This window comes from Silurus meridionalis, chromosome 6 (genome assembly GCF_014805685.1).
Source record: "Silurus meridionalis isolate SWU-2019-XX chromosome 6, ASM1480568v1, whole genome shotgun sequence".
Taxonomy (NCBI): domain Eukaryota; kingdom Metazoa; phylum Chordata; class Actinopteri; order Siluriformes; family Siluridae; genus Silurus; species Silurus meridionalis.
This window is the reverse complement of record NC_060889.1, coordinates 4068449-4092331: the sequence shown is the minus strand read 5'-3', so window position 1 is coordinate 4092331 and position 23883 is coordinate 4068449. Positions and strand designations below refer to the sequence as shown.

General features: G+C 45.1%; 2 protein-coding genes across 6 annotated transcripts; both read right to left on the bottom strand.

The window, feature by feature from the left end:
* Positions 1-1275: 1275 nt before the first annotated feature.
* zzz3 (zinc finger, ZZ-type containing 3) lies at positions 1276-10389 on the bottom strand. 5 transcript variants are annotated; one of them, XM_046852235.1, is made up of 13 exons: positions 8815-9774; positions 8454-8743; positions 5776-7253; positions 4363-4501; positions 4118-4265; positions 3554-3678; positions 3298-3369; positions 3105-3206; positions 2917-3012; positions 2687-2836; positions 2465-2599; positions 2246-2346; positions 1276-1799 (listed from the first exon to the last, which is right to left on the bottom strand). In XM_046852235.1, exons 2-13 carry the CDS (start codon positions 8553-8555, stop codon positions 1655-1657), a joined length of 2793 nt encoding a protein of 930 aa, XP_046708191.1. In that variant the 5' UTR covers positions 8556-8743; positions 8815-9774; the 3' UTR covers positions 1276-1654. The 5 variants fall into 5 exon arrangements, with proteins under 5 accessions (XP_046708191.1, XP_046708192.1, XP_046708193.1 ...); XM_046852236.1 differs by having other exon boundaries at positions 8553-8743; XM_046852237.1 differs by lacking the exons at positions 8454-8743; positions 8815-9774 and adding an exon at positions 9786-10389.
* A 91-nt stretch (positions 10390-10480) lies between these two features.
* usp33 (ubiquitin specific peptidase 33) lies at positions 10481-22860 on the bottom strand. The gene is made up of 24 exons (XM_046852240.1): positions 22550-22860; positions 21082-21178; positions 20956-21009; positions 20820-20882; positions 19290-19442; positions 19105-19210; positions 18868-18937; positions 18538-18651; positions 18277-18355; positions 16875-17187; positions 16642-16782; positions 16393-16505; positions 16130-16302; positions 15966-16036; positions 15810-15843; positions 14733-14778; positions 14457-14637; positions 14057-14183; positions 13635-13804; positions 13193-13274; positions 12966-13074; positions 12477-12579; positions 12226-12294; positions 10481-12143 (listed from the first exon to the last, which is right to left on the bottom strand). The coding sequence occupies exons 2-24, from the start codon at positions 21163-21165 to the stop codon at positions 11986-11988; spliced, it is 2613 nt and encodes an 870-aa protein (XP_046708196.1). The 5' UTR covers positions 21166-21178; positions 22550-22860; the 3' UTR covers positions 10481-11985.
* Between the last annotated feature and the right edge of the window lie 1023 nt (positions 22861-23883).

The window sequence follows — 23883 nt, the reverse complement described above, 5'->3', positions numbered from 1 at the left end:
GCAATTAGAATCCCAGCAAAAACAGATGGTAATTTAATTTTTAACATTTTAGAAATCAGAAATTAATTCGTTTTTGTACAGATTAATTCTTAATGCTGGCTTTTTTTTACTTTTTAAAATATTTGATTTAATCACGTTGAGATCTCCGGCACGCCGGTGTTTTTACGTTCATTAAAATTCCAGATTTATAAAAAAGAACGAGGATCATGTGATGTGTACATTTTGCGGTCTTGCATTCATAGTGATTGTTTTTTTCTTTCAGTGAGAGAAAGACACAGATGGAAAAAGACAGAATAGGAGAAAGAATGAGAAATAGCCAGGGAGAAATAGTGTTTCATTCTTTTTGTCTCTCACTCTTTCATACGGAGAAAGAGAGAGCGTAGAGGTGAAGTAAAGGACGAAAGCACAGGCATGTGGTGTAGAAAGACTTTTCACATACTTTTATTTTCCACAGTTCTCCTCTAACATGTGAACATTATTTAAGAACAGACTGTTATACACTGATATTGAAGCAGAGGAGGAAGAATTGGAGGAAGGGGAGGGGTGAAACCAGGAGAAAGGAGAAGAGAGGTGGTTATTGGGGTGGGCAGGGGGCATTTGGTAGAGAGAACAAAACAAAATCCAATACAAAAATGGTCTACGTGAAAGCACAACGAAATCTGTGTATAAAATAACGACGGGCGGAGCGCCGTCGCCGTGACGACGACGACCAAGAGCGCCACCTCTGTATCCTCTTTTCTGGCATCGTGGCCGGTTTTTAAATAGATTAATAATAAAAATACACTTTTTTTTTTCTCCATGGACCATGAGGCAGGGGGAGGGAAAAAAAATAAACGTGATAATCAGGTACCACCGCTTCGTGTCTTTTTTGTTTTTTTCCTTCCTAAAAACAAGTGACATGGAATCATCCGGACATATATATAAAACAAACAAAAAAAAAACAAAAAAAAAAGAACGGAAAAACAAAAACAAACAAACAAAAAAAATGGCACAGCACCTACGACTGGCTAGATTCACCGTACGCTTGTATACTCCACATGATCGACGACAGTACACACTGAGAAGAAGTGAGGGTGGAAGGGATGAGAGCAAGAGAGAGAAAGAGGGAGAGAAGGAGGGAGAGAGAGAGAGAAAAAAAAAAAAAGACACTCCATACGCTATTGAGACCTACCGAGTACATCCTCAGCTGGTCTTGTCCGTGCTGTAGTGCTTCATAGGCTTGGAGTTTCAGGAGAGAAAGAAAAGAAAAAAAAAGGGGGTGGAGGAAGAAAAGAAAAAAAAAAAAAAAAAAAAAACAAAAAGCAGCTTCTAGTAAAAGTGTGTGTTCAGAGTCTGTAAATTAAGAACGTCTGATTCGTTAGCAAATCCTCCCGGTTAAAAACCTGGCGTGAATGGAAAGGCAGCACCGAGTCCCTTTTCATCGCCACCCACACACACACACACACACACACACACACACACACACACACACACGACGGCCTGACAGCAGCTGGGTGACGATTAAAGTGGAGTGGAGACGAATCCGGGATGCTCCCCGTTTTTGTGAACGTGTGAGCTCGAGCAGAGCGGTGCTTCAGGGTCCTCCTGCTGCAAGCGGATTTGCTTCAAAGCTCCGGGTCCGGCCCCGGGTCCGAGCGGCCCTGCCTCGCTCCTGTCATCTGTTGGCCGGGAAGTAGTTGGGGTCCAGGTAGTTGTAGGCGGCGCTCGTGGGCAGGCAGTAGTCTCTGTCCAGGAAGCTCTCGGCCTGCTGGAGCGGCTCCAGGCGGTGACTCGGCGTGTGCGTGTCCGTCTTGAACGTGCTGAGGGACGAGACGTGGGTTTGAATAACAGCATTTCTGCAGGTTTCACCAGGTCAAAATTTGAGACCTTTTTAAGTGCGTCACAAACACGTTGTTAGCAACTGGGGACATTCTAAAACTTTTAACGTGAGAAAGGCTGAACGTGGCTTAATGCGACAAGACGGGTTTTTTTACAAACGTAATGAATAATAAAGCGTACTGGATACAAATGAGTCCAGAATACGGAAAGAGACTTGTTACACACGATTTAAGAGCTAAAACAGCGAATGTAAGACTTTTTAAGACCCCGCAAAAACCCTGTAATATAAAGTAAGAGGCACGAGTTAACAATAGCGAGTGAAATTCTATATTATTTAAATAAAAAAAGCATGCAGGTTTTTTTAGTGTGTATCACGTGTAATACAGGGGCAGGTGGTGGTGGTGCAGAGAAACAGAAGGGATCTGACCAGTCGGCGCAGTTGGCGCAGAAGTCTACGGCGTTGTCCTGTGGGCAGTCCTGGCAGTGCCACCGTACGCCCTGGATTGGCTCTATGCCGCACATATCACACTGTCGAAGGAGCACACAAACACACAATCAGTTCCTGTTACTGCCCGTGAGTTCATTTTCCCCGTTTATAACAGAACATTCTGGTGTGTTTTATTCCTTCATGTTTCACGTCTTCTACCTTGTAGCCTGCGTGCTGCATGAGTCCGTTGTCGCTCTGGAGCTCGTGGATCTTCTGCTTCCTGAGTCTTTTCAGCTCCTGTAGCTCTTTGAACTCTGGCAGGTGCCTCAGCTCCACCGGGACGCTGTCCTCGTCCTGAAACAGGGACATTGTTACCCCTGATGTGACCAAACCTAAAACGTTTTAAGGCTGATTTGAGGTGAACGCAGCTAACGCGCTGACCGAATCGTGGGCCGTGCCGTCCTGGAGTGCACTGATGAAGCTCGAGCGCTCGTCCTCGTCCTCCATGTAGACGGGCGGCTCGTAGGACGTGAGGAAGGTGGACGGTCGGTACAGGTGCTTGTTCAGGTGGTGTTGCCTCTTGTTTGAGGTCTAGAAACAGTATATGAACATGGATAAGAAATAGAGGGGGGGTTGGGGGTTTAGAGAGAGAGAAAGGGGCAGACACAAACCTTTTTGTTGTAAATGCACAGGTTTGGAGTTCGTCCTGGGACTGGAATTCCCGCTTTTGTCAGTTTTATGAAATACTTCTGCACGCGGCTGGCGACCTGCGGAGGAGACGGAAACGGGGTTGTGGAAAACTGAAAATCTGACATTTCTACCATTTAGAAACGGCGTGGCTGTGTCTCAGAGGTCGCACCTGTTTGGCCGTCCGGTTTCCCAATTCATCCGCGATCTTCTGCCATCGTTTGGACTCCACCTCCTCAGGCGGGAACTTGATAAGCAGCTGCTCCAGCTTTTTCTACAACGAACAGCAAAGACAATGTTGTTTCATGAACTTCGAGAACTAAAACGAGCTGTGATTTATAGAGCGCTCGATCTGTTCTCACTACCTGCTCCTCCACCGTCCACAGCTGGTTAAACGTGTCGGGTTTGTTCTGGTGATACGGTCGCCCTCTTATCATCTACACACACACACACACACACACACACACACACACACACACACACACACACACACACACACACACACACACACACACACACACACACACACACACACACACACACGGTTTTACATGAATCGCACATGTAGATTTGCTCGGCAGTGCAACGTTTGCGCGCCAGTATGTGTATGACGGTTTTCACCTGCGTCCTGTTTCCGAGCGTCGTGAGTTCTGGGGCGTCGCTGGACGGCAGCGACGAGTACAGGGTGGAGCCGTCGCTCTCCTTCTTGGAATCGGCCGGACTTTTTGGTCTTGCCGGTAAACCCACTGTGAACAGTTTGATGATCAGTAACAAACACTAGTGGTGTAACGGTACACGTATTCGCACCGAACCGTTTCAGTACAAGGCTATCGGTTCGGTCCAAGAAAATCCAAGTTCTCTTACGAACGTATTAAGTGACGGACCGCAGTTGAAATACGATATGTAGTGTGTTGTAAACTTTTGCTTTGCACACGTAGAAAAATCACTGCCACTTCCTGCCATCGCCAACGCTAGTGATATGATTTCATTTAGGAATTTCTCTTAAAAGTACCAATATTCTACAACGGTGACTTGGTTCTTCTTACAACGGTTAAATATGACTGAACTGACATGAGAATAATGAAATCCATCGTCCAGTAAATTCGACATGCTCGTTTGACAGCGGGATAAATTGCGCTCTCTCACACGTTAATCACCAGATTATACACCCGGGAACACGGATACCTTTATCGAAGATTAACTTCAACCGCCTGGTCTTGCGCTTCTTGTCACAAAAGTCCCTTTCGAATTCACTGCGGCCTGAGGTGTATTGGTCCCATGTGATTTCGGGGAGCTGGACGACTCTCTGAGGACTGGGCAAGCCCAACTCCACCTAGGACAAGGAAAACTCATTCAATTCAAATAAATAAATAAATAAATAAATAAATAAATAAATGGCCTGCACAAGCCCATCATGGATATCTTCTCACCTGTTTCTGAAGCTGGTCCACGAAGGCAACGGGGTTGGCCATGGCCTGCTTCTGGTGGCGAGCCAATGCCTCCAGATCCAGGATGGCCTGGGTTCTCTGGGCCTCCAGCACACCAATGGTCTGAAGCAGTCTCTGATAGCTTAAAATAAAAAGTGGGTGACGAGGAGAACCGTAAAAATTCAATCAAGGATTATCGACAGCGTCAATTTGTTTGTGGCATTGCACCGTTTAAAAACAAATCACTCTGCATTTACACTTTGCGTGGGAGGACAAATCAATGATGCGCCGCTCAGCACAGCAAAAAAAAAAAAAAAAAAAAAAAAAAAAAAAGAATGACCTGGAAACCTTTCTACATGCAGAGCTATCAGCAGAAGAATCAACAAGAAGCTGAACGGGCCTCGGAGAAGCCCGAGGTGTTGCCAACGAAACCCGAACACAGTCTGATAAATATGTAATTGCTGAAACAGGAACATCTTTATCCATTTTCGCTTCGGTGTCTAAAAATACCCGTGCGGGAATCTACAAACATATTGCAAACGGTTGGATTTATCTATTATGCATGGTCCTGGGTTTAGTCTTGGCTCATAACAGGGACCACCATCACATAAGTGTCGTCCACACCGTCTCTAACAGAGGGAAGAAAGCTCGGCACTTCATTTAAAAAGTCCCAGTCCAAAAAAATGAGGCCCCACAGGACAGAACACAAGATATGATAAAACCGATATCACCAGTGAATCCGTGACTCTTTCGCTTGGGTTTAAGTAATACCTTATCTCATTTCCTGCTTTTTGCCTTATCTACCAGCTCTAAGCACTATCCCCAGTGCACTCGGCAATTTTCTTGTGTACCCTTTACGGCGATTTTTTATTAAAGTTACCCAACAAATTCAAGCCCCAGCATTCTGACAGCCCCTGTAGAGACTTGCTGTTTCTCCAGACCATAAGGCCCGTGCATTTGGCAGCTCTATGTCCTACTGTTTGTGTGTGGGTTTTGGGTGGGGGGGCAGCTGGGCTACGACCCAAAACACCCTGTCCACCCACAGCAGGCCACGCCAACTGCCTTTCTGACTGCAGGCAAAGAAATTACTCGAGTGTAAATCTCTGCTAAGCCACGGCTAAATGCTGCGGTGCTGATGACAGAAAAACTCGTATCGAGCCATGAGTCATTGTGCATAACTTCTTATAAACGTTGTTATGTAATAGATCGGGTTTCGCTCATCACAAAACGGGGCTCAGTCACTTGTAAATCCTTTAAGCTCAAATAAATCAAAAGAGCAGGTGCGAAGCAGACAAAAACCAAACGAAATAAAGATTATATTGACTATCAAATACACAAAGACATCCTTACAAACAACACATTTACTATGAACATGAACAAAAATGCTTCAGAAGACAAACAGAACACCCCACATACTCTTTGTTGTGTTTGAGAGCTAAGTGATCAGACTCGAAATAGTAGACATCAGGATCGTCCTCTTCTGCTTCTTCCTCCTCCACCTGCTCGACTGATGGTTCTTTGGTGGCTTTGGAACCTCTGCCATCCAACATGTCGGTGTCGTCCCCAACCTTGGCCCCTGTGTGTTCAAAGAGTTCACTGTCGGCTTCGCTGACTAGACTCGGCCCGTCAGGATCTTTGTGGCAAGCAGAGTCATCCAGGTCAAGAGGAACCACCGCAACCTCCTCCTTCAGTAATCCGTTATCCGTGTGGGGGGAGCCAGGCTTTGGGGAGCTGCACCTTGGCCCGCTGACACAGGAAGTACGGCGAGGGGAAGTCCTCAAGGTATATCTATGCTCTTGAGGTTCTGTGAAGGAAGGAGGCTCTGCGGGAAGCTGGGACGTCAGGCCTGCTGTTTCCCCTGAGATATTGGAGCAATCATCTGAATGGTCCTGCAGATCCACGAGCAGGCCACCATTAGTGCTCTCCTCAGCCACGTGCTCTTCCTGGACCTGGCCACTGTCCCCGACCACGTCGACCTCGACCTCGACCTCGGGTTCCAGAGCCAGAACAGCTTCAGAAGCTTCCTCAGCTAAGCAGTTCCTCTCTCTATCGGCCTGAGAGCCGCTCGACCCGTCTTGTTTAAGAAGCGGGGATGAACAAGGCACAATGGGGTCCAGGGACGAAGCTGCCACTTGGCTGCCGTTGGGCAGTGAGGGACTGTTCGTGAGCGTAGTGGGGCAGGCACGGGGCTCTGCAGGCAAGGCTGCAGATTCTATGTCATGCTTAAGGACCTCAGCCAGACCGTTGGTCGCTTTGTGGGACTCGCTGGCTGGCAAAGAGGGACCGCGCTCATTCGTATCCTCGTCCTTTTCCTCCTCGCACTCTTTGTCGAGGCTGACAGACAGCGCCAAGCCCGAATCCGAGGGCGAATTTGAAGCAAAGTCCGATTTCGAGTCCTCATCGTTGCCCTTGGCTGGAGCCGGATCAGGGCTCTCAGGTTTCAGTAAAGGTTCCTCCTCTGTTCCTTGGGATTCCCCTGAGCGAGAGCCTCGCTTAACCCTCTTCAGGGAAGGGGAGGCTTCTGGCCCTCCCCCAGCGCGAACCCTTTCTGAGGGCTCCGACCTCTCCGGCTCGTCTTTCTCAGAGACGGACAGGCCCCGTTTCCTGTTTGCAGGCACGGACTCTCCTTCAGCTACCTTCCCTGCCTGAGTCCCGGCCTGCTGGCAGTCCTGTTTCTTTGAGGGTAAGCGAGATCTGGGTGTGGGAGGAGGAGAGGTCTCCTCCGGCTGTGCGATGCTGCGATTCCTGAGGGTTCGGCCACAAAAGCTTTCGTCCAATCCATTTAACCCCACTGATGATCTTGTGACACGCGAAGAACGGGACGCGGCCATACTATGGAGGCTGCCTACTGACTCCTCATTGTGGTGCTCTCCTCTGCGGCAGAATACGGGCACCTGGAAAACAAAAGGATAAAATGTTCAAGTGTTGAAACACAAATGTGTTCAGGCCTCCTTCTGACCACAACCCCGTCCCGAATACGGCTTTGTGCTGCGTTTGTATGGCACGAATGCAACACACTTTCCATATCACAAAAAAAAAACATTACCCAGGTCAAATATTCTATACTATTATTTCCGTTTCAGAGCTCTTCTCACTCCTGTCTCGAACAACAGCGACTCGAGCATTAGCAAATGCAGAACCAAGCGCTTTGGGTGAAAAGAGAGAAGGGGGGGAAAAAGCCAGTCAGCGAATAGCGTAATGAGATAAAAACATATCTGGCAAGACAGATTTGAACCACCATCCACGTTCACTGCCCTTATCTGCATCATGAATACAAAAAACCCACTGGTGCCAGCAAATGCTGTTTCTTTGTTATCCGAGCTTCCCAGGGGTTTTTTTTTTCCTTCATTGGAAAACCAGGCACATGGGAGAAGATTTCTGAGCAATTTCCATCCAATCTCTGGTAAACGAGGCTGACTAATACATCGGAAAGTGTTTTGAACAGGTTGTATCAAATTACTGCAACGCAAGACGAAAATAATAAACCCCTCCAAGAAACATCTGCATGCAAGATCTGAAATTCGATAGAGTCAACGGGACACCGTGAAGCCTACACCTCATTACGGTTCAACTAAAGTGACTTCGTTTAGAACAGACTGTAGTGTGACTGTCGTTCACACTTCAACCGGTTTACCAGTCGACAACGTAGGACTCAAAAAATACCAAAAAGTGTTTAGTTTTGGGATGTGCAGGAAAGAAAATCCGTCAAATCGATCAAGCGAGAAAATCACGTTTAGGACTGCCGAGTTGAAATGTATGAAAGGGTGTGTGGCTTTTAGGGTCTCCGTTACACCGTACCGATTGGCTTTTAAAAATGATTTTTGACTGCGATGGAAAGCCCCTGCTTGAAAAAAAACACAGATGGCAACCACCAGAAGTCAAATGACTTAAGAAAACTTGTGCTCATGGCGAAAGCGGGAACTGGGAAGCATGTCGTACGAAACGAGACTCAGAGACACCACTCGATCTGGACATGTTTTCAAGTGACACAAATTCGCTGTGCCGTGTTTGTATCTCAAAAGAAATGGGAACTAAAAAAAAAAACATAAGCGTGAATGAGGCTTGGCCCTCTTCCCCATCCTCCCACGTCCAACCTCTTCCAGAGTTCGTCCTCCAATCTCCTCTAGACTTTGTCCTCCTCCTTCGCCGTCCCTCCTCCAGACGTCCTCTCTCTCTCTACATATCTCTCTTACCATCCAATCTCCTCCCTCGCCGTCTTCTCACGGATGTAACCCAAACATGCACCATCAAATCCGAACCAAGTTCTTCAAACACGTCGTGAACGTATCAATGCGTCTGAAGTGTCTCGGGGTGAACTTTTCCCTCCACACCACATACACGTTCAACATCTGGTCTCCACTGCACTCACCACTCTAAGGATGGACTGGGGAGACAAAGTGCAAGTGAACATCTAAGTGAGAACCTCAGGGAGCTTACCTTTAATCCTGAACTCACCTTTAGCCCTCAATAGGAACCCATTTCTTCTGTTTTACAGTCAGTCACCTGTGTGAGGCCCCTGTGTGTGTGTGTGTGTGTGTGTGTGTGTGTGTGTGAGAGAGAACCGGATTTGCAGAGCTCACTGCCCCCCCCCGCCTAGGAGCCACACATTCTACACTTTATGAACTAAAACACATTTAAAAGAAATAACAGCTTTTCACGCTCCAAACCTCCTGCATTTGCAGGCTGAAAACACCTCACCACCTGCTAAGCTAGCAACCAAAATTCACAGCGGAAAAAAACGATATAAAATCCATGTTTTTAATTGTTATTCCTCGACATTTTATCTAAATTCTCATAAATGTTCAGTTATTCTCTAACCGAAATGAACAGCGCTCAGTTTGGTTATTATTGATGAGAAGTTAGCATGAGGGAGAGGAGGAGTGGGAGAAAGCTAGCGAAGTTAGCCGGCTCGGTTCCAATTCAAGCTCCGGCTTGCCGTGTAACGCACTACGTAGGGCGCACGCGCCCGTTCATCCGGACCCTTTCGAGAGGGCGTTTGGGATCGAGCTCAGGTTTTTTTTTCCCTTGAGGCTAACAGATGGAAACTCGACTTAGCATAGCCGGCTAACGCGTATTACCAAGCACCGGACCATCTAGAAATATAAAATTGTTGGCGAAACAAAACAGCGAAGTGAAAACGAAACGTGAAACGCAACGAAACTTTTAAAAATAAAAACCACGCAAGCTGTCTGTTATTTAGCTTGGCTTTGGGCTAGCACGCTAAGCTAACGCTAGCTAATTGTTTTAGCGCGAGACACCCCCCCCCCGCGCGCACACACACACTTCCCGGCGTCGCGCGCGCGCACGCATGCCTCACGCCTTTTGCTTCAATGCGCTGTGTGGTCTTTTTTAATGATTGTTTTGCGAGAACGCGTAGAAACGCTCCGTTTTTCGGGTGATTTTCGAAGCCTGTGAATTGCACTTACCTCATTTCCGCAAAACGGTTCGCTCCGCACTGGGCGGCAGCCATGTTTTCTGTAGCGGCCGCGATACTTTTCTTTCCCATCCGTTTTAGGAAGAGCCCCGCCCTCCTTTGTTCTGATTGGTGAGATTCGCCGGGTAGAGCGCGTGTTTCAGCCAATTATGTTACACGAGGGCGGATGAGCGTGGCTAATCAAAGCGCGCAGGGGGCGGGATTTCAGCGAATACGGGTGTGGAGAGTAAGGGAGCGATAGTTAACTCACTGGAGGATCATCATAAATCCGATGCGATATCGGAAAAACGTGTCCCTGTCCAATTCTCTTTAATAAGCCGTGTCTGGATAGGGGATAAAAACAGGGGTGGCTGCCAGGCGGAAATGAAATCACTACTGGTATAATAATAAATATTTTAAAAAGGTTCTTAATGTCTAGTGAGGGAATAAAACTCATTGCATGAAGCTCAAACTTGCTCATTTTGCTTTCTGAGCTTTACAGTAGACATTATTATAAGGGAAATTTCTCGAATTCAACGTGTTTCCACGCTTTTATCGCGTCGGTTTATACGCAGTGCGCGATGACGCGTTTTGTTGACCACGCCCACGCACGCACGCGCCCCCTTCACCTCAGTGAAGAAGTAGCTGTGAGAAATCCTCGGCTAATAATAGTGCAAATAGTAAAAACACATTTCGCAGCCACATATCGACATTTCACATGAATAAAACAGTTTTTCTCCTTTATGCCACACGCAGTCTCAATTATTATAATAATTTTTTCACAGCATAGTTTAATTTCAGCCCCCTCCCCAAAAATAAAATAAAATAAAATAATCAAAATGCACATTTTTACAATTCACAGATACAGCATTCGGGGAAAATTAAAACAAAAAAACAAAACATATATATATATATATATATATATATATACAGAAATTAATTGTTATATACAAAAACGACTGCGTTTAAACAAGCTTTAACAGTCTGTATCTTGTCTCTCCATTTTTACATTTACATCATTTCAGAACGTACGTCGTTTCAGCGTCACCATGCGATCGAGAAGAGCTCCGGATTTCCTGCGAGCATGCGTTCGTGATCGGGGCTAGCTTTCCGGAGGGACCAAAAAAAAAAAAATAAATCTAGCAAGTGACATAACCTTGAGAGAGGGGAAAACCTTTCAGAGCTCTTTAATTACAAGTACATTCAGATCCGGACTTCAGAGTCGGAGCATGCGTTGCTTAAACAGTGCTCAAAGAAAGAGAAAAAGAGGGAAAAAAGCGCTTTCCTGAGATCGCCGTATTTTCCGGAGTATAAGACGGTGTTTTGTCTTCGAGCAAAATGACGTGCAAGTTCGACCTCCTGCGTTAGCCCACTTCTAATAGCGCAATTGTTTAGTGTTAGGCATTACCGTTAGCGTGCTGGAACTCATGCTAGCAGCGAACCATTCGACGTCTAAAGTGAACACCAGTGTGTAACGACGCAGGGATTCAGATCGGTAGGCTACAAAAACGCAATTTGACCATACAAGCTTGCGGGAATTAAAGAAAAAAAATCCCTGCTACGTTATCGCAACTAACATTTGTATTTGTACGACTCATATTTCTCATAGTCTTTCACAAAGAAGCTTTTTTGTGAAAAAGGGCTTTAAAAAAAGCAACAGATCACATTCTATTCGTCTGCTAACAGTCAGACAGAAACAGGAACAGGAAGTGAGCGATTTTTCTTCCCGCTGCTAGTCGTAATTGGTTCTTAAGCGCTTTTTTTAATACTTGCCCAGCAGGAGGGAACGATCAGCTTGTTGCTCACTGCTTAAAGGGATAGTTTGTCTAAAAAAAATAGAAATATGTTACGTTTCTAGACATGTTTATTGTCGCAAATTTGATAGTTAATCGATTTGCTAAATCTATCTTTATGTCCTCAGTGATGAACGACGACGCGCAGGTGACAGGGAACAGGGTAATTTTCTGCCATTTTAGACAACCCGAAATTCGATTTATCAACGAAATGCTCCAATTTCTGTCCAATTTCACCTAACATCCTATTTAACTAATTAACTAGCTAACTAACTAACTATTAGCATCGTGTATATACAAATATAAGTGTAATCAACCAGGCTTATCAGCGTATACGTTGTGAGGAATGCACACAGGGAATGAAGAGCGTGTGATGGGGCGATGGTGAGTGCAAAAAGTGAAGGATCTGCTGCCAGTCATCTACAGGGTCCGAGTCTCCACCTCGATCTTCTCTTCCGCCTGAGAGGCGTCGGCGTCCGAGTGGCTCACACTGGGTCGAACGGTCACCATGGGGCCGCCGCCGTGGATCAAGTAAAGGAAGTTCCACGTCTCCTCGGAAATCTGACCCGAATCGGCACCTGGGGAGGGAAACAGGATGGCGTCGATGAAAAGAACGACAAATCGCGGGATGAAATAAAAAAATAAAAAAACGATGGCTACCTTGCTTGAGCGTGACATGGCCGTTTTTGTTCACAGTGATCTTCGAGTTGTCGATAGGTCCTGGAGGATCTGGAGGGGAAAAAATTTGATTTCTGTCACATGAGGCCTTTGCCTGACTCTGGGTTGCCAGAGTTTTAACAACCCAACCCCACCAAACTGCGCAAGTGTTTGTGGCTTTTTAATTCGAAGAAGAAGTGTGTATGTGGTAGAAGTGTGTATGTGACAGAAGTGTGATGTGGTGCGACACTGACCGCTGTCTTTGCCCTTGACAAAAGCCTCCCATTCACGGAACCACTGCATGCTGATGCAGTAGATGACCACGGGGGACTCCTCCTCCTGAAATGCCTTGTTCAGCTGTAGTTTAAAAAAAACACAAAAAGTTTAAAAGACACAAGGAGGAATAAAATGTAGGGAGGAAGGAAGGAAATCCATAAAAAAAAAAGAATAAATGGAAGGAAGGAAGGAAGGACTGGAGAAATAAAGGAAGGAAGAAAGGAGGGTAACTAGGATGAGGAACAAATGAAAGAGAAAACAAAGTGAGGAATAAAGAAAGGAAGGATAAGAAAGATGAAGGAGGACAGAAACTAACGAACTTAACTGATGTACTGATGAATTAATAACGCTGTTCTGTTTAAAGTATCGGACCTCACACACACACACACACACACACACACACACACACACACACACACACACACACACACACACACACACAGTTTTTTCTAGATTTGATTCCTCACCCGTACGAACATGTCCAGCTCATTCTTGCGGCGTTTCTCCAGCTTCTCGATCTCCAGCTGGCAGGTGTGACACACGTACAGATGGTTCACTGCAGGCCCTCCTCCATACCTAATCACCATGGCAACCGTTACAAACTCCCGAAACCCACACACACATGCGCACACACGCACAGACACACAGACACACAGACACTGAAACACCCAGGAGCGCTGGGATCACTGCATACCTGCTGTACAGATGATCCCAGACGTTTTGGGGCAGCATGACCACGAGGTCATCAACATACGAGGCCTTGTGTGGCGGCACCCCTGCAGAGACGAGAAGAAAAATGACGCACACACACACACACACACACACACACACACACACACACACATTAAGACAAGTGTCGGTTCTCCGCTACTGAAGGGATAAAGGAATAAGGAAAAAGTAAAATAGAAAGTAGAAGGTGGTATCAGAAACTAGTTTTGTAACATGCCAACAGATGGCAGGACAAGGCTGCACGCACAGTCACAGGGAGCACACACCTTAATAAGTAAGTGTGCCAAAAGACAAGGAATTGGAAAAATAAAAAGATAAGCTTGAAAAAAGGAAGGATGAAAGAGGCGTGAATTTAGAGATAAGGGTTTGGGAGGAGTCATGAGGGGATATTGAATGCGTTTCCTGACCTCCGTGTGCACACAGGAAGTCACGGTTTGAGATGGGCCCGGGCTCGGCAAACGTCCGGAACTTGTTGAGCCACTGGCGTGAGATGTAGAACTGCAGCAGGCTCGGCTCCATCATGTTGAGTAAAGATGTCACTCGCCGCCGATCCTTCTGTGCCTCCTCGCTGCTCTTCCTGGAACATGCATCATTTATTTTTTAATCAAGGCCACGCCCTCTGAATTAATCTTCAGCTAAAAGGGCAATAAATCTTTTAATAAAAATTTAGTGACAGCCCTATGACGCGCTTCCGTTTTGTTAGTTTCTGTGCCAATTTATCTGGCCACACCCTTTTTTATTTTCCATGCCAATCTACCTGACAATGCCTCCATATATTCCCGTTCAAATCCACATGGCCACACCCCCATCACTCAGCCTCTGGACTTACTTGTAGAAAAGCACGTAGGCCTCAGCATTCTGGACGCAAGACTCGGAGACTTCGGTCACGCTCTGGTCGTCAAACTCGTACCACGTGTTATTAAGATCATTGCGGCAGTAAGCGACGTAGTGACCACCTGCACACACAAAAAAACAAACGTTAAGAAGTTCTTAGCCAATTTTTATTACAAGTTGGAATATGTGGGATTTTTTTCCTTCTTTCTTTCTTTCTTTCTTTCTTTCTTTCTTTCTTTCTTTCTTTCTTTCTTTCACACATCCTTATTTGTTTCACTTTCTGTCTCCCTCTCAATCTAACTGTCTCTTTCTCTACCTCTCTCATTTTATCTATCTATTATCGCTACTGAGATTTTTTCTCATTTATTTATCTCTTTTTCTCAGGGGGAACTCACTGCTGGCCGTGCCGTGATGACAGATGACTGACAGCAGGTCATAGCTGGTGGTCTGGGCCGAGCTGTCTTTAGCCAGGAACGGCTGCAAATCCAAGCCATCCAGTGGGAAAGAGACGTGAGTGCTGATCTTGGTGGAGAACATCAGCTCGTGCCTGAAGCGCTTCAGGTGGATACATAAGATCTGGAATACGAGAAAATATTCTGTAGATTCAAAACGGTACTGAACTTACGAGATATTTAATGAGATAGAAAAGCAGATAGATTTTCCTCACGCACCTCTGGCAAACTCTGAACTTTGCAGAACTTGACTCCATTTCTTAATCTATCAAAAAAACACAACACACACACACAAGACTGAATATATAGGTGTGTAAACAGTACAAAAAAAGTACTGAATCATAAAAATGTACTAAATGAAATAAATTTGAATATATTAATTATTCAAATTATATGATGAATAAATTATAATATAATAATACATTTCCTCAGCAAACCACAGCATAACATATTTAAACAGCATGTGCACAGGAGCACAACAGAATGTAATAGAGAATTCCGGCATCGCTAGCATTTAGGCTAACTTTTCTACTGCCTACTCTACCTGAACCAGCATGACACCACTATAGGGAAGGGCAATAAATCTTTTAATAAAAATTTAGTGACAGCCCTATGACGCGCTTCCGTTTTGTTAGTGGTCATCTTCCTATGCATCGCTCTGGTGAATGGGCTGCTCCTAGGGGTCTCAGATCGTCTGTTTCTTTGGTGACGGCAAAGCCCTTTTTCTGTGGGGTTATTCATACTTAGGATCCCATTTTGTTGTCCCAAAAGACTAATAGTCCAAACTAAAAACGTATGATATGATGAATGTTACCTTCGTGTGAGGCTGAGGCAGGGGAGTTGGCGCTAGAGCCGGGAGATGAAGGAGACATAGTAAATACAGCGCATTGCTTGAGGTCGATGGCGTGTTTTTGTTTGTAAATGTTTTATTATATTAATATTGTCACCTCCCTTGTTCACTGTTACACTACCACATGTATTGCATTGGACACTGGTGTCACGTTTCGTAACGTGAGCCCACACTTTCGAACGCCTCATCATTGACTGTCAGCACACAAACCGCACATGTGCATGGATATCACGCGTACGCCGAGCAAATGTCGGCCACGTGATGACATCATTCAAAGACGGAAAATGACAAGCAGCTTTTGTTTGTCCTGACAGTTTGTCCTGAAGCTTATCGGTAGTCCGGTATTGTCCCAATTACATCCCGGTCCAAAAAAAAAAAATGTTCTCTGTACCCATCCTCAACTATCGGTCCCCTCTAGTGAATACTGTGTAGTTTGGCATACTCACTTTTTGCACTTTTCACAGCTGTACATGTTATCACCTAATGAAAAAGAAAACAATCAGCACACATACAAGGTTCATTAGATATATACTAATTTAGAGGCGGGGCTAATGGATACTTGTTTGTCCTAGGATTTTTTTTTTGTCCAGAATGGTTCTTACCTTTGAGTTCGTCTCGAGCGAAAAAGGCGGCCAGACAGTCCTGCAGCGTGACCACCGGTCCCCAAAACCAGCTACACATCAACAAACGAATGAATCGTTATTAAATCGTAGTTTGCGATATATTGAGTGCAAACGAGTGAAAAACTAAATTCGCCCCACACTACCTCTTGATGTACTCGAGGACGAACGCGATCCAGCCCTGAGCAGCGTAAGCCTCGCCGCACGAACCCGCCTTCGCCAGCGACGTCTGATGCGTGGCCGAGTGCAGCTTCGCGAGATCCTCTTTCCCGGGAATGGGCAGCGAAATGTCTTGAAAGTTCTCCAGAGTCACAGACACCTGAGATGGACAAGAGCAGCAATTTTTCTCTTTTTGTTTCGCACGTTTCAAAATCACGATGATGATGAAACGTGCGAAACGGCGTCTCACCCTGTCGCAGGTCAGGCACTGCACCGAGCTCACGATGGTGCCGTCGAAAACGTCAGAGATGATGCTGCGATACTTCCTCTGACGCTTGCTCTTCGGGGGCGCAAACATGCTCACTGTTTCCGAACACACACGGTGAATAAAATTATATATATATATATATATATATATATATATATATATATATATATATATATATATATATATATAATCAATATAATCCATAAAAAAAGGTTTCTAGAAAATCCCAACCTTTCTTGTGAGCCGAGTTGAGGTTCGGCCACATGGGGGTGGATTTGGGGGGACTGCTGGACAGCTTGGACCCGATGTTCTCGCTGGCACTCGGGCTCTGGGGCCGACCGCCGCTACTGATCTGGATCTCTGAGTTAGTGTCTGAGAAAATATAGTGGATCACCATGAGCTGTGCCTAACCCAATTTTGACCAATCAGATGAAATAATTCAGAGCACAACCCGTAGCACTGACCCATGGCCTTGCCGTGTTTGACCGCCCCCTGGCTGCTGACGATTGTCGCAGTGTCATCATCCCTGTCCAAGTCGGCTCGGTGCAGCTCGTTGATCAGGTTCTTCTCCCTCTGCCGCTCTCGGCTCGCCTTCTCTTCGTTCGAGATGAGCGTCTCGGCTTCGTTAGCGTCGTTGTCTTGGTGAGGCTCGGCCAGCTCGTTCGCCTCGTCCTCGTCCGCTTCCGCAGCCTGACTCTGGTCCTCCGGGTCTTCTAACAGCTCCTTGAGCTCCTCGTGCAGCTGGTCCATTAGGCAGCGTAGGAACTCCTGAGAATCCTAAGCAGAGACACGCAAAGACCCCAGTGTCATCAACTCAAAGATGACAATGATCATGAGAATGGCTGTAATATTGTAAAAGTTGAGGTTATGGTAACTGATCTGGTTCGGATAAAGAAACAGCTGGACGGACTAAAGCACCGCCGCATCGCAGTCTATAGATAGAGATAAAACTGAAGAATCAATCAAACAACAAATATCCAATTATATCACTCACAAAAAACACACTAGCTGTAAAAGAGCATGTATTCAGGAGGGTACAAAAGTCCTGGACTATTACCAAGAACTGTTTACTTCATAACCTCAGCTATCAGGTGTTATTGACTGAATAAACACCAAAATACCAGACTCCACATCAGGTCTTAGCATTTCTCTGACCCTTAAATCGGTTAAAGGCTGTTGCTGGATTGGACTCCTGTAGAGTCACAAAATCCCGATGTCTCCTAGAACAGAACGTTGTGTTGGACTTGTTTCGAAAGCTCTAGGGCTTTCAGGATTGATTGTTAATGTATTGAGAAAATGGTGCACGTGGATTGAGATCACATGACAGTAGGGATGTAGTCAAGATTGCCAAAGTCAAATCTGAGACTGTCGAGGATTGGGTCTTTAGGGTAGTCGAGAACAAGTCAAGACTGAGTCTGAAAACCAAGACCAAGACCATAGACCAGAGACCAAGATTAAGACTAAAGACAATAATTTACAGACCAATATAGACCAAAAAGCAAAAATATAAACCATAGACCACAGAACGAGACTATAAACAATAGACCAAGACCACCGACCACAGACCAAGCCAATAGACAATAAACCACAAACTATAGACCAAGACCATAGACCAACGCAATAGATCGTGAATCAATGTTCAATGTGGCTACAGGCTTTTATTCCTACCAGCAATGAGATGTTTAATCTGTTCATCATGCAAACCAATCATCTATCACTCATGCTGGAATGAAAGCCTGAATCCACCAGCCGGTGTACCAAGTCTGGAGCTGGAACATTGGTTAGTCACGTGGACAGTTTCCAAGATGTCTGAAGAACACACGCCTGATAGAAAGGGATTTGGCGTATATCTGGCGAGAAACTCACCTGTTGGGAGTAACCCCGAAACATTGGATTAACAGCTTTGATGCCTTGGAACAGGTTGGTCGGGACGACGTAGGAAGGTCTGGGAAGTAAATTAAAACCACACATTAATCTAGATACGGAAATGATCCTCAGGAGTATTTACACAAGGAATCTATTAAATACATGCACTAGTGGATGATTTTGCAAAATCGTCAATTTTGAGCGTTTTCTTTAATCATTGCCTTTTAAGGAGTTTTGTGGGCATGGCTAAAAGAGACACACCTGTTTTTGTGCCACAGGTCTGTAATGAGCTTCTGGTAGCTTTTACACAGTGCCGGCTTCTTGTCGGTTCGGACCAGACCACCGCAGTCGATGAAGAACTGAGTGAGCGGAGGACTGAAACACAAAATACAGAAAAAGAAGGAGGAGAAGAAGAAAAAGAACAGGACACTTTTATAACAGCCCCAGGTGTAGGACCTAACCAGTCCCTGACTCCCACTTCATACCATCGTTATGTCCTACAATGCCGCCCCAGAGCACAACGGCCATTTTAAAGCTTGTAGGGGGGAGGACGGTAAAATAAATAAATGAATGTGTGTCGCCGCTTCTCACCAGTTGGACAGAGCCTGCAGGGCAGCGTTCATGTAGCAGGTGTTGCCGATGTTTTTCAAGCCGGTCAGACCTGCAGTGCAGCAACACGAGCATTAATAGGTCAAGTCGTATAACAGTAGTAATAACTGAGACTGGAAGTTATAACATGGTTATAACTACGTCCTTTACACAAATCATGGTCCATGAGCTGCAGCTGCTGCTGTACAAGGTTTACTACGCCCAATGTTCCTGTCATACCTCTAGTCTTCAGATCGTCTTCTTCTTCGGTCTCCATATCCAAATCCTCAGCCACTCCAGCGGGTGGCACTCTCAGAGCCGTGGTGCTACCCGGTTCGCTTGGATCCTGAGCATACAGGGGTACACAAGAGGTTAATTCCAACCCGAATCTGTTCGGGGTGTGGGGTGGGAATGTGGGGGGTTACCTGGCCAAGCAGCGGGACCGGTGACATGGGTTTGGCATTACCAGTGGGCGAGGTTACAGGCCCCAACTTCCTGTCCAGGAAGACTTCCTTGTAACAGGCATAACACCAAACCCTCAGTGTGGTCAGGTTCACGGTCAGGTTGTGCTGAGTCTCCTGGAAAAGACACCGAGATTCACTACACAGTTACGTTCATCAGAAGACTCATAGGTTGCCTTCGATACGGAAATAAATCAGTGGGATTTTATATAATCAGAACAGTACAAAAGTCCCAACATGTAATTCTGAATTCAGTGAAATATTCCAACATTCTGTGTTCCCCTGGAAAAGAGAGCATATGGTGTGTGTGTGTGTGTGTGTGTGTGTGTGTGTCTTGGTGATGGGCAGTGTTGAGAATTGGTGCATGGCAGGGTGAGGACTCCAGCTATGCACGCACGCACGCACGCGCACACACACACACACACACACACACACACACACACACAGTGGAGTGTGGAAGCCTGTACATTATTCATGATGCTGGATAAGCTTTTTACTTCTCCTTCCATTTGTGGGGAAAAAAATGGGATCTGACTTGATCTTTTTGAGGGGCATAAAATATTCAGAGGCACAGCATCTAAAAGCTTAGCATTGTCCATCTTGTGGGACTTGTCCCAACAATATGGCCCTCATTCTGGCTGATCCCTGGCATTCAGAGAATGGCTTGATTGTTCCTCAGTAATAATTAAAATGTTCTGGAGAAATGCCGTATGAAATGTCCCCACTCATCCCTAATGTTCAACAAATGTCCCGGACTCATCCCTAACGATCAGCAAATGTCCCGACTCATCCCTAACGATCAGCAAATGTCCAGACTCATCCCTAACGATCAGCAAATGTCCAGACTCATCCCTAACGATCAGCAAATGTCCAGACTCATCCCTAACGATCAGCAAATGTCCAGACTCATCCCTAACAATCAGCAAATGTCCCGAATTATCCCTAACAAAGAGTAAATGTCCTGACTCATCCCTAACAAACAGTAAATGCCCAGACTTGTCCCTAAAGATCAGCAAATGCCCAGACTCGTCCCTAACGATCAGCAAATGCCCAGACTCGTCCCTAACAATCAGCAAATGTCCCGATTTATCGCTAACGATCAGCAAATGTCCCGACTCATCCCTAACGAACAGTAAATGTCCTGACTCATCCCTAACGATGGGCAAATGTCCAGACTCATCCCTAACGATGAGCAAATGTCCTGACTCATCCCTAACGATCAGCAAATGTCCCGACTCATCCCTAACGATCAGTAAATGTCCAGACTCATCCCTAACGATCAGCAAATGTCCCGACTCATCCCTAACGATCAGTAAATGTCCAGACTCATCCTTAACGATCAGTAAATTACTAATATGTGATTATTAATAGTATTTACGACACTACTGGGACTAATCGCATATTTGTGCTTCAGCTCGCTCTCTCACGCTGCATGTCCGTCTCTGAGTCTCGGAGTGTTGCTAAGACTCTAAACAGGCTTGAAGGATGACACACCTGAGAGTGGACCGTACTGTGGTCAGCGTGAGACTCTCCGCAACCGACATAAGCGCAGCCATTCTGGAACAAAAACACACACAATTAATATTCAGCGAAGGTGTTTAAAAAAAAGAAAGAAAAAAAAAACACTTACTTCCAGACAGGCCCAGAGATTCGGCCCACCGACTTTACAATCCTGACACTGGCCCTGGAATCACACAACACCATTACTAACAAATACACAACGAGGAAGACGAAGAAAACGAGGAAGAAGACTCACATGAGACTTCTGGATGAGCTCCTCTTTAGTGATCTCTCCAACGCACTCCAGGTGCGGGCAATCACAGCTCACTGTAGCCGGCATCACTCTATCACAACTAAGAGAGAGAGAGAGAGAGAGAGAGAGAGAGAGAGAGAGAGAGTCAACAAGTCAGAAAAAAAAAGAGTTCAGACTGAACAGTTAATCCCAATTCAATCCGGAATAAAAACGAGCCTTGGAGCATTGTGGGATATTTTCAGCAGCCTTGTTCCTCCAGTAAAGAGAGTAAAGGACTAAAACCAATCATCTCCATCAACACCATCACTTTCACCAGAACCATGACTTTCAACAACAGCATCACCATCATCAATTCCATCTACACCATCACTTCATCAATCACCTCCATCAGCATTATCATCTTCATTAGCACCATCATCTCAATCACCTCCATCTTCATCAGAACCATCAACTCAATCACCTCCATCTTCATCAGCACCATCATCTCAATTACCTCTATCAGCATTATCACCTCCATCAGCATGATCATCTCCATCAGAACCATCATCTCCATCAGAACCAACATCTCCATCACCTCCATCCGCACCATTATCTTCATCAGCACCATCAATTTAATCACCTCCATCAGCACCATCATCTTAATCACCTCAATGATCTTGACTGGACTTGACCTCCGTCCACACCATCATCTTCATCAACTCAATTACCTCCATCAGCACCATCATCTCAAAATTCTCCATCAGCATCATTACCTCCATCAGCACCATCATCTCAAACTCCTCCATCAGCATCATTACCTCCATCAGAACCACCATCTTAATCAGCACCGTCATCTCAAATACCTACATCAGCACCATCATCTCGATCATCTCAATCACCTCATTTATCACCATCATCTCTATCAACTTAATCCCCTCCATCAGCACCATTATCTCAAACACATTAATCACCATCACCTCCATCATCATCACCTCCATCATCATCATCATCACCTCCATCATCATCATCTCCATCATCATCATCATCACCTCCATCATCATCATCACTTCTATCACCTTCATCAGCTCCAGCACCTCAATCAGCACTATACCTTTACCCACACAAGCACCTCTTTCACCTCCTTTAGCACCATCACCTCCATCACTCCTGCTCTGATGTTCCTCAGAATCTTCAGCCTGTGTATCAGTTACTGCACTGTAATGCTGATGCACTATTATCTGACGCGCATGCGCACTACAACCCTAAGGCTATTTGACAGCTGTGCTATAGTGACCGGGGTCACGCAAAACAGCCGCGACCTCAAAAACCCGTCTCACACAAATAAACCTAATCCTCATCAATCATATTAATACTGAATCTGAGTATTTTAACATATGAATATATTTACATTTAAACCCCTCCATTCTGCCCTCTGCACATTAGCTTTAGCTTAGCCACCGTTAGCAGAGCTGGCGCAGCTGCAGAGCTTTACCTCCGAGCAAAGCGCAGGTTCCGAGTCGTTGGTGGAAAAAGGTCGAAATCTCGTCCTTTAGAAAGCTACATTTTAAACTAAATAAAATCTTATTGTGTGATGCTCGTCGTGCAGGAGATCCACCTGGTAACGGCTCACATCCGCTTCTCCTGTCCTGGAACTCAACACGGCACAGACCGAACCACTGTTTCCGGTTCGGAAACCACAGACAGCGGCCGTATTCCAAATCAACATTACCTTGCTATACATACGCACTACATTCCCCTTAGAATAGTAACGCGCTGAAGCCTACGTAGTGCACTAGTTTTTAAACAAAATGGCGTTTGAAGTTCCGCCAAATATAGGGCGTAAACGTTGGAGCAGCGACTCTATCTGCCCTCTAGCGGTCATATATAGGAATAGCAAAGAAAAAATTGGAATAGTGCTCCTTCCAGCCCAAGCGCCACCTGGCGGATATCTGGAAGGAGCACGATTCAAATATTTGAATGTGATTTCTAAATGTATTATTACATTAATAAACAAATATATAAATAACGACCAGCGGAAAAAAAATATTTTGAATCAGTAAACATTTGTTGTACTGCCGCGTCTCAAATCAGCACCAAAATCCGCCATGATGCTTTTTTTTTTTTTTAAATGCAAACAAGAATTCAGCAATAAACAATAAACTTGAAAAGCACTGAAAAAGCATAAAAATCACAACAAAACACCAAAGGCTTTTCAGAATGGGTTCAGGAATAGTGGGAGTTTTTCAGGTCTTTGAGTTTAAAGGTTCTGAAATGTTCTTGAGAACAGAAGTTAACAGAAGCACAGAAGTTAAAGCACAGACGTTAAAGAGAACAAATATTTATTATTAATAATAATAATAATAATAATAATAATAATAATGCTTCTGTAAATTGTACATTTATTTTTTCCTGTTTAACACTCGTACTGTCCATATTGTCTCACATTGTCTCTATTGTCTTGTCTTGTCCAAGCTGAATGTAGTTATTATTAATGCCTGTAATTTTAAGAGTCACCAGCAGATGGAACCAAATCCTTTGTGTGTGTGTGTGTGTGTGTGTGTGTGTGTGTGTGTGTGTGTGTGTGTGTGTGTCCAATAAACCTGATTCTGATTCTGATCAGAAAGACTCAGTTAATGATCAGGAATCTGTTCTTTCATTTTAATTGGAATAAAGAGTTTGGGAATGTAATTTTAAAAAGTTGTTTAATTTCTTCTGTATTGTGAATTATATGTACACACACACGTTTTACATCTTTAGGACACAAAAAAAGTAACAACATAAATTACATGATGATGTAAAAACTAAACGCTGGATGGATGTTTGCAG

What these genes read in the sequence shown, in the direction of transcription:
- zzz3 (XM_046852235.1), bottom strand. Translation starts at nt 8,555, where the DNA reads ATGGTAAGAGAGATATGTAGAGAGAGAGAGGACGTCTGGAGGAGGGAC. An exon ending in TGTGCATTTACAACAAAAAG is followed by an intron (nt 2,837 to 2,916) that starts GTTTGTGTCTGC and finishes TACTGTTTCTAG; the next exon opens with ACCTCAAACAAGAGGCAACA. An exon ending in ACGGCACGGCCCACGATTCG is followed by an intron (nt 2,600 to 2,686) that starts GTCAGCGCGTTA and finishes TCCCTGTTTCAG; the next exon opens with GACGAGGACAGCGTCCCGGT.
- usp33 (XM_046852240.1), bottom strand. Translation starts at nt 21,165, where the DNA reads ATGCCGGCTACAGTGAGCTGTGATTGCCCGCACCTGGAGTGCGTTGGA. An exon ending in CAAACACGGCAAGGCCATGG is followed by an intron (nt 16,783 to 16,874) that starts GTCAGTGCTACG and finishes ATATTTTCTCAG; the next exon opens with ACACTAACTCAGAGATCCAG. An exon ending in CCATGTCACGCTCAAGCAAG is followed by an intron (nt 12,144 to 12,225) that starts GTAGCCATCGTT and finishes TTCCCTCCCCAG; the next exon opens with GTGCCGATTCGGGTCAGATT.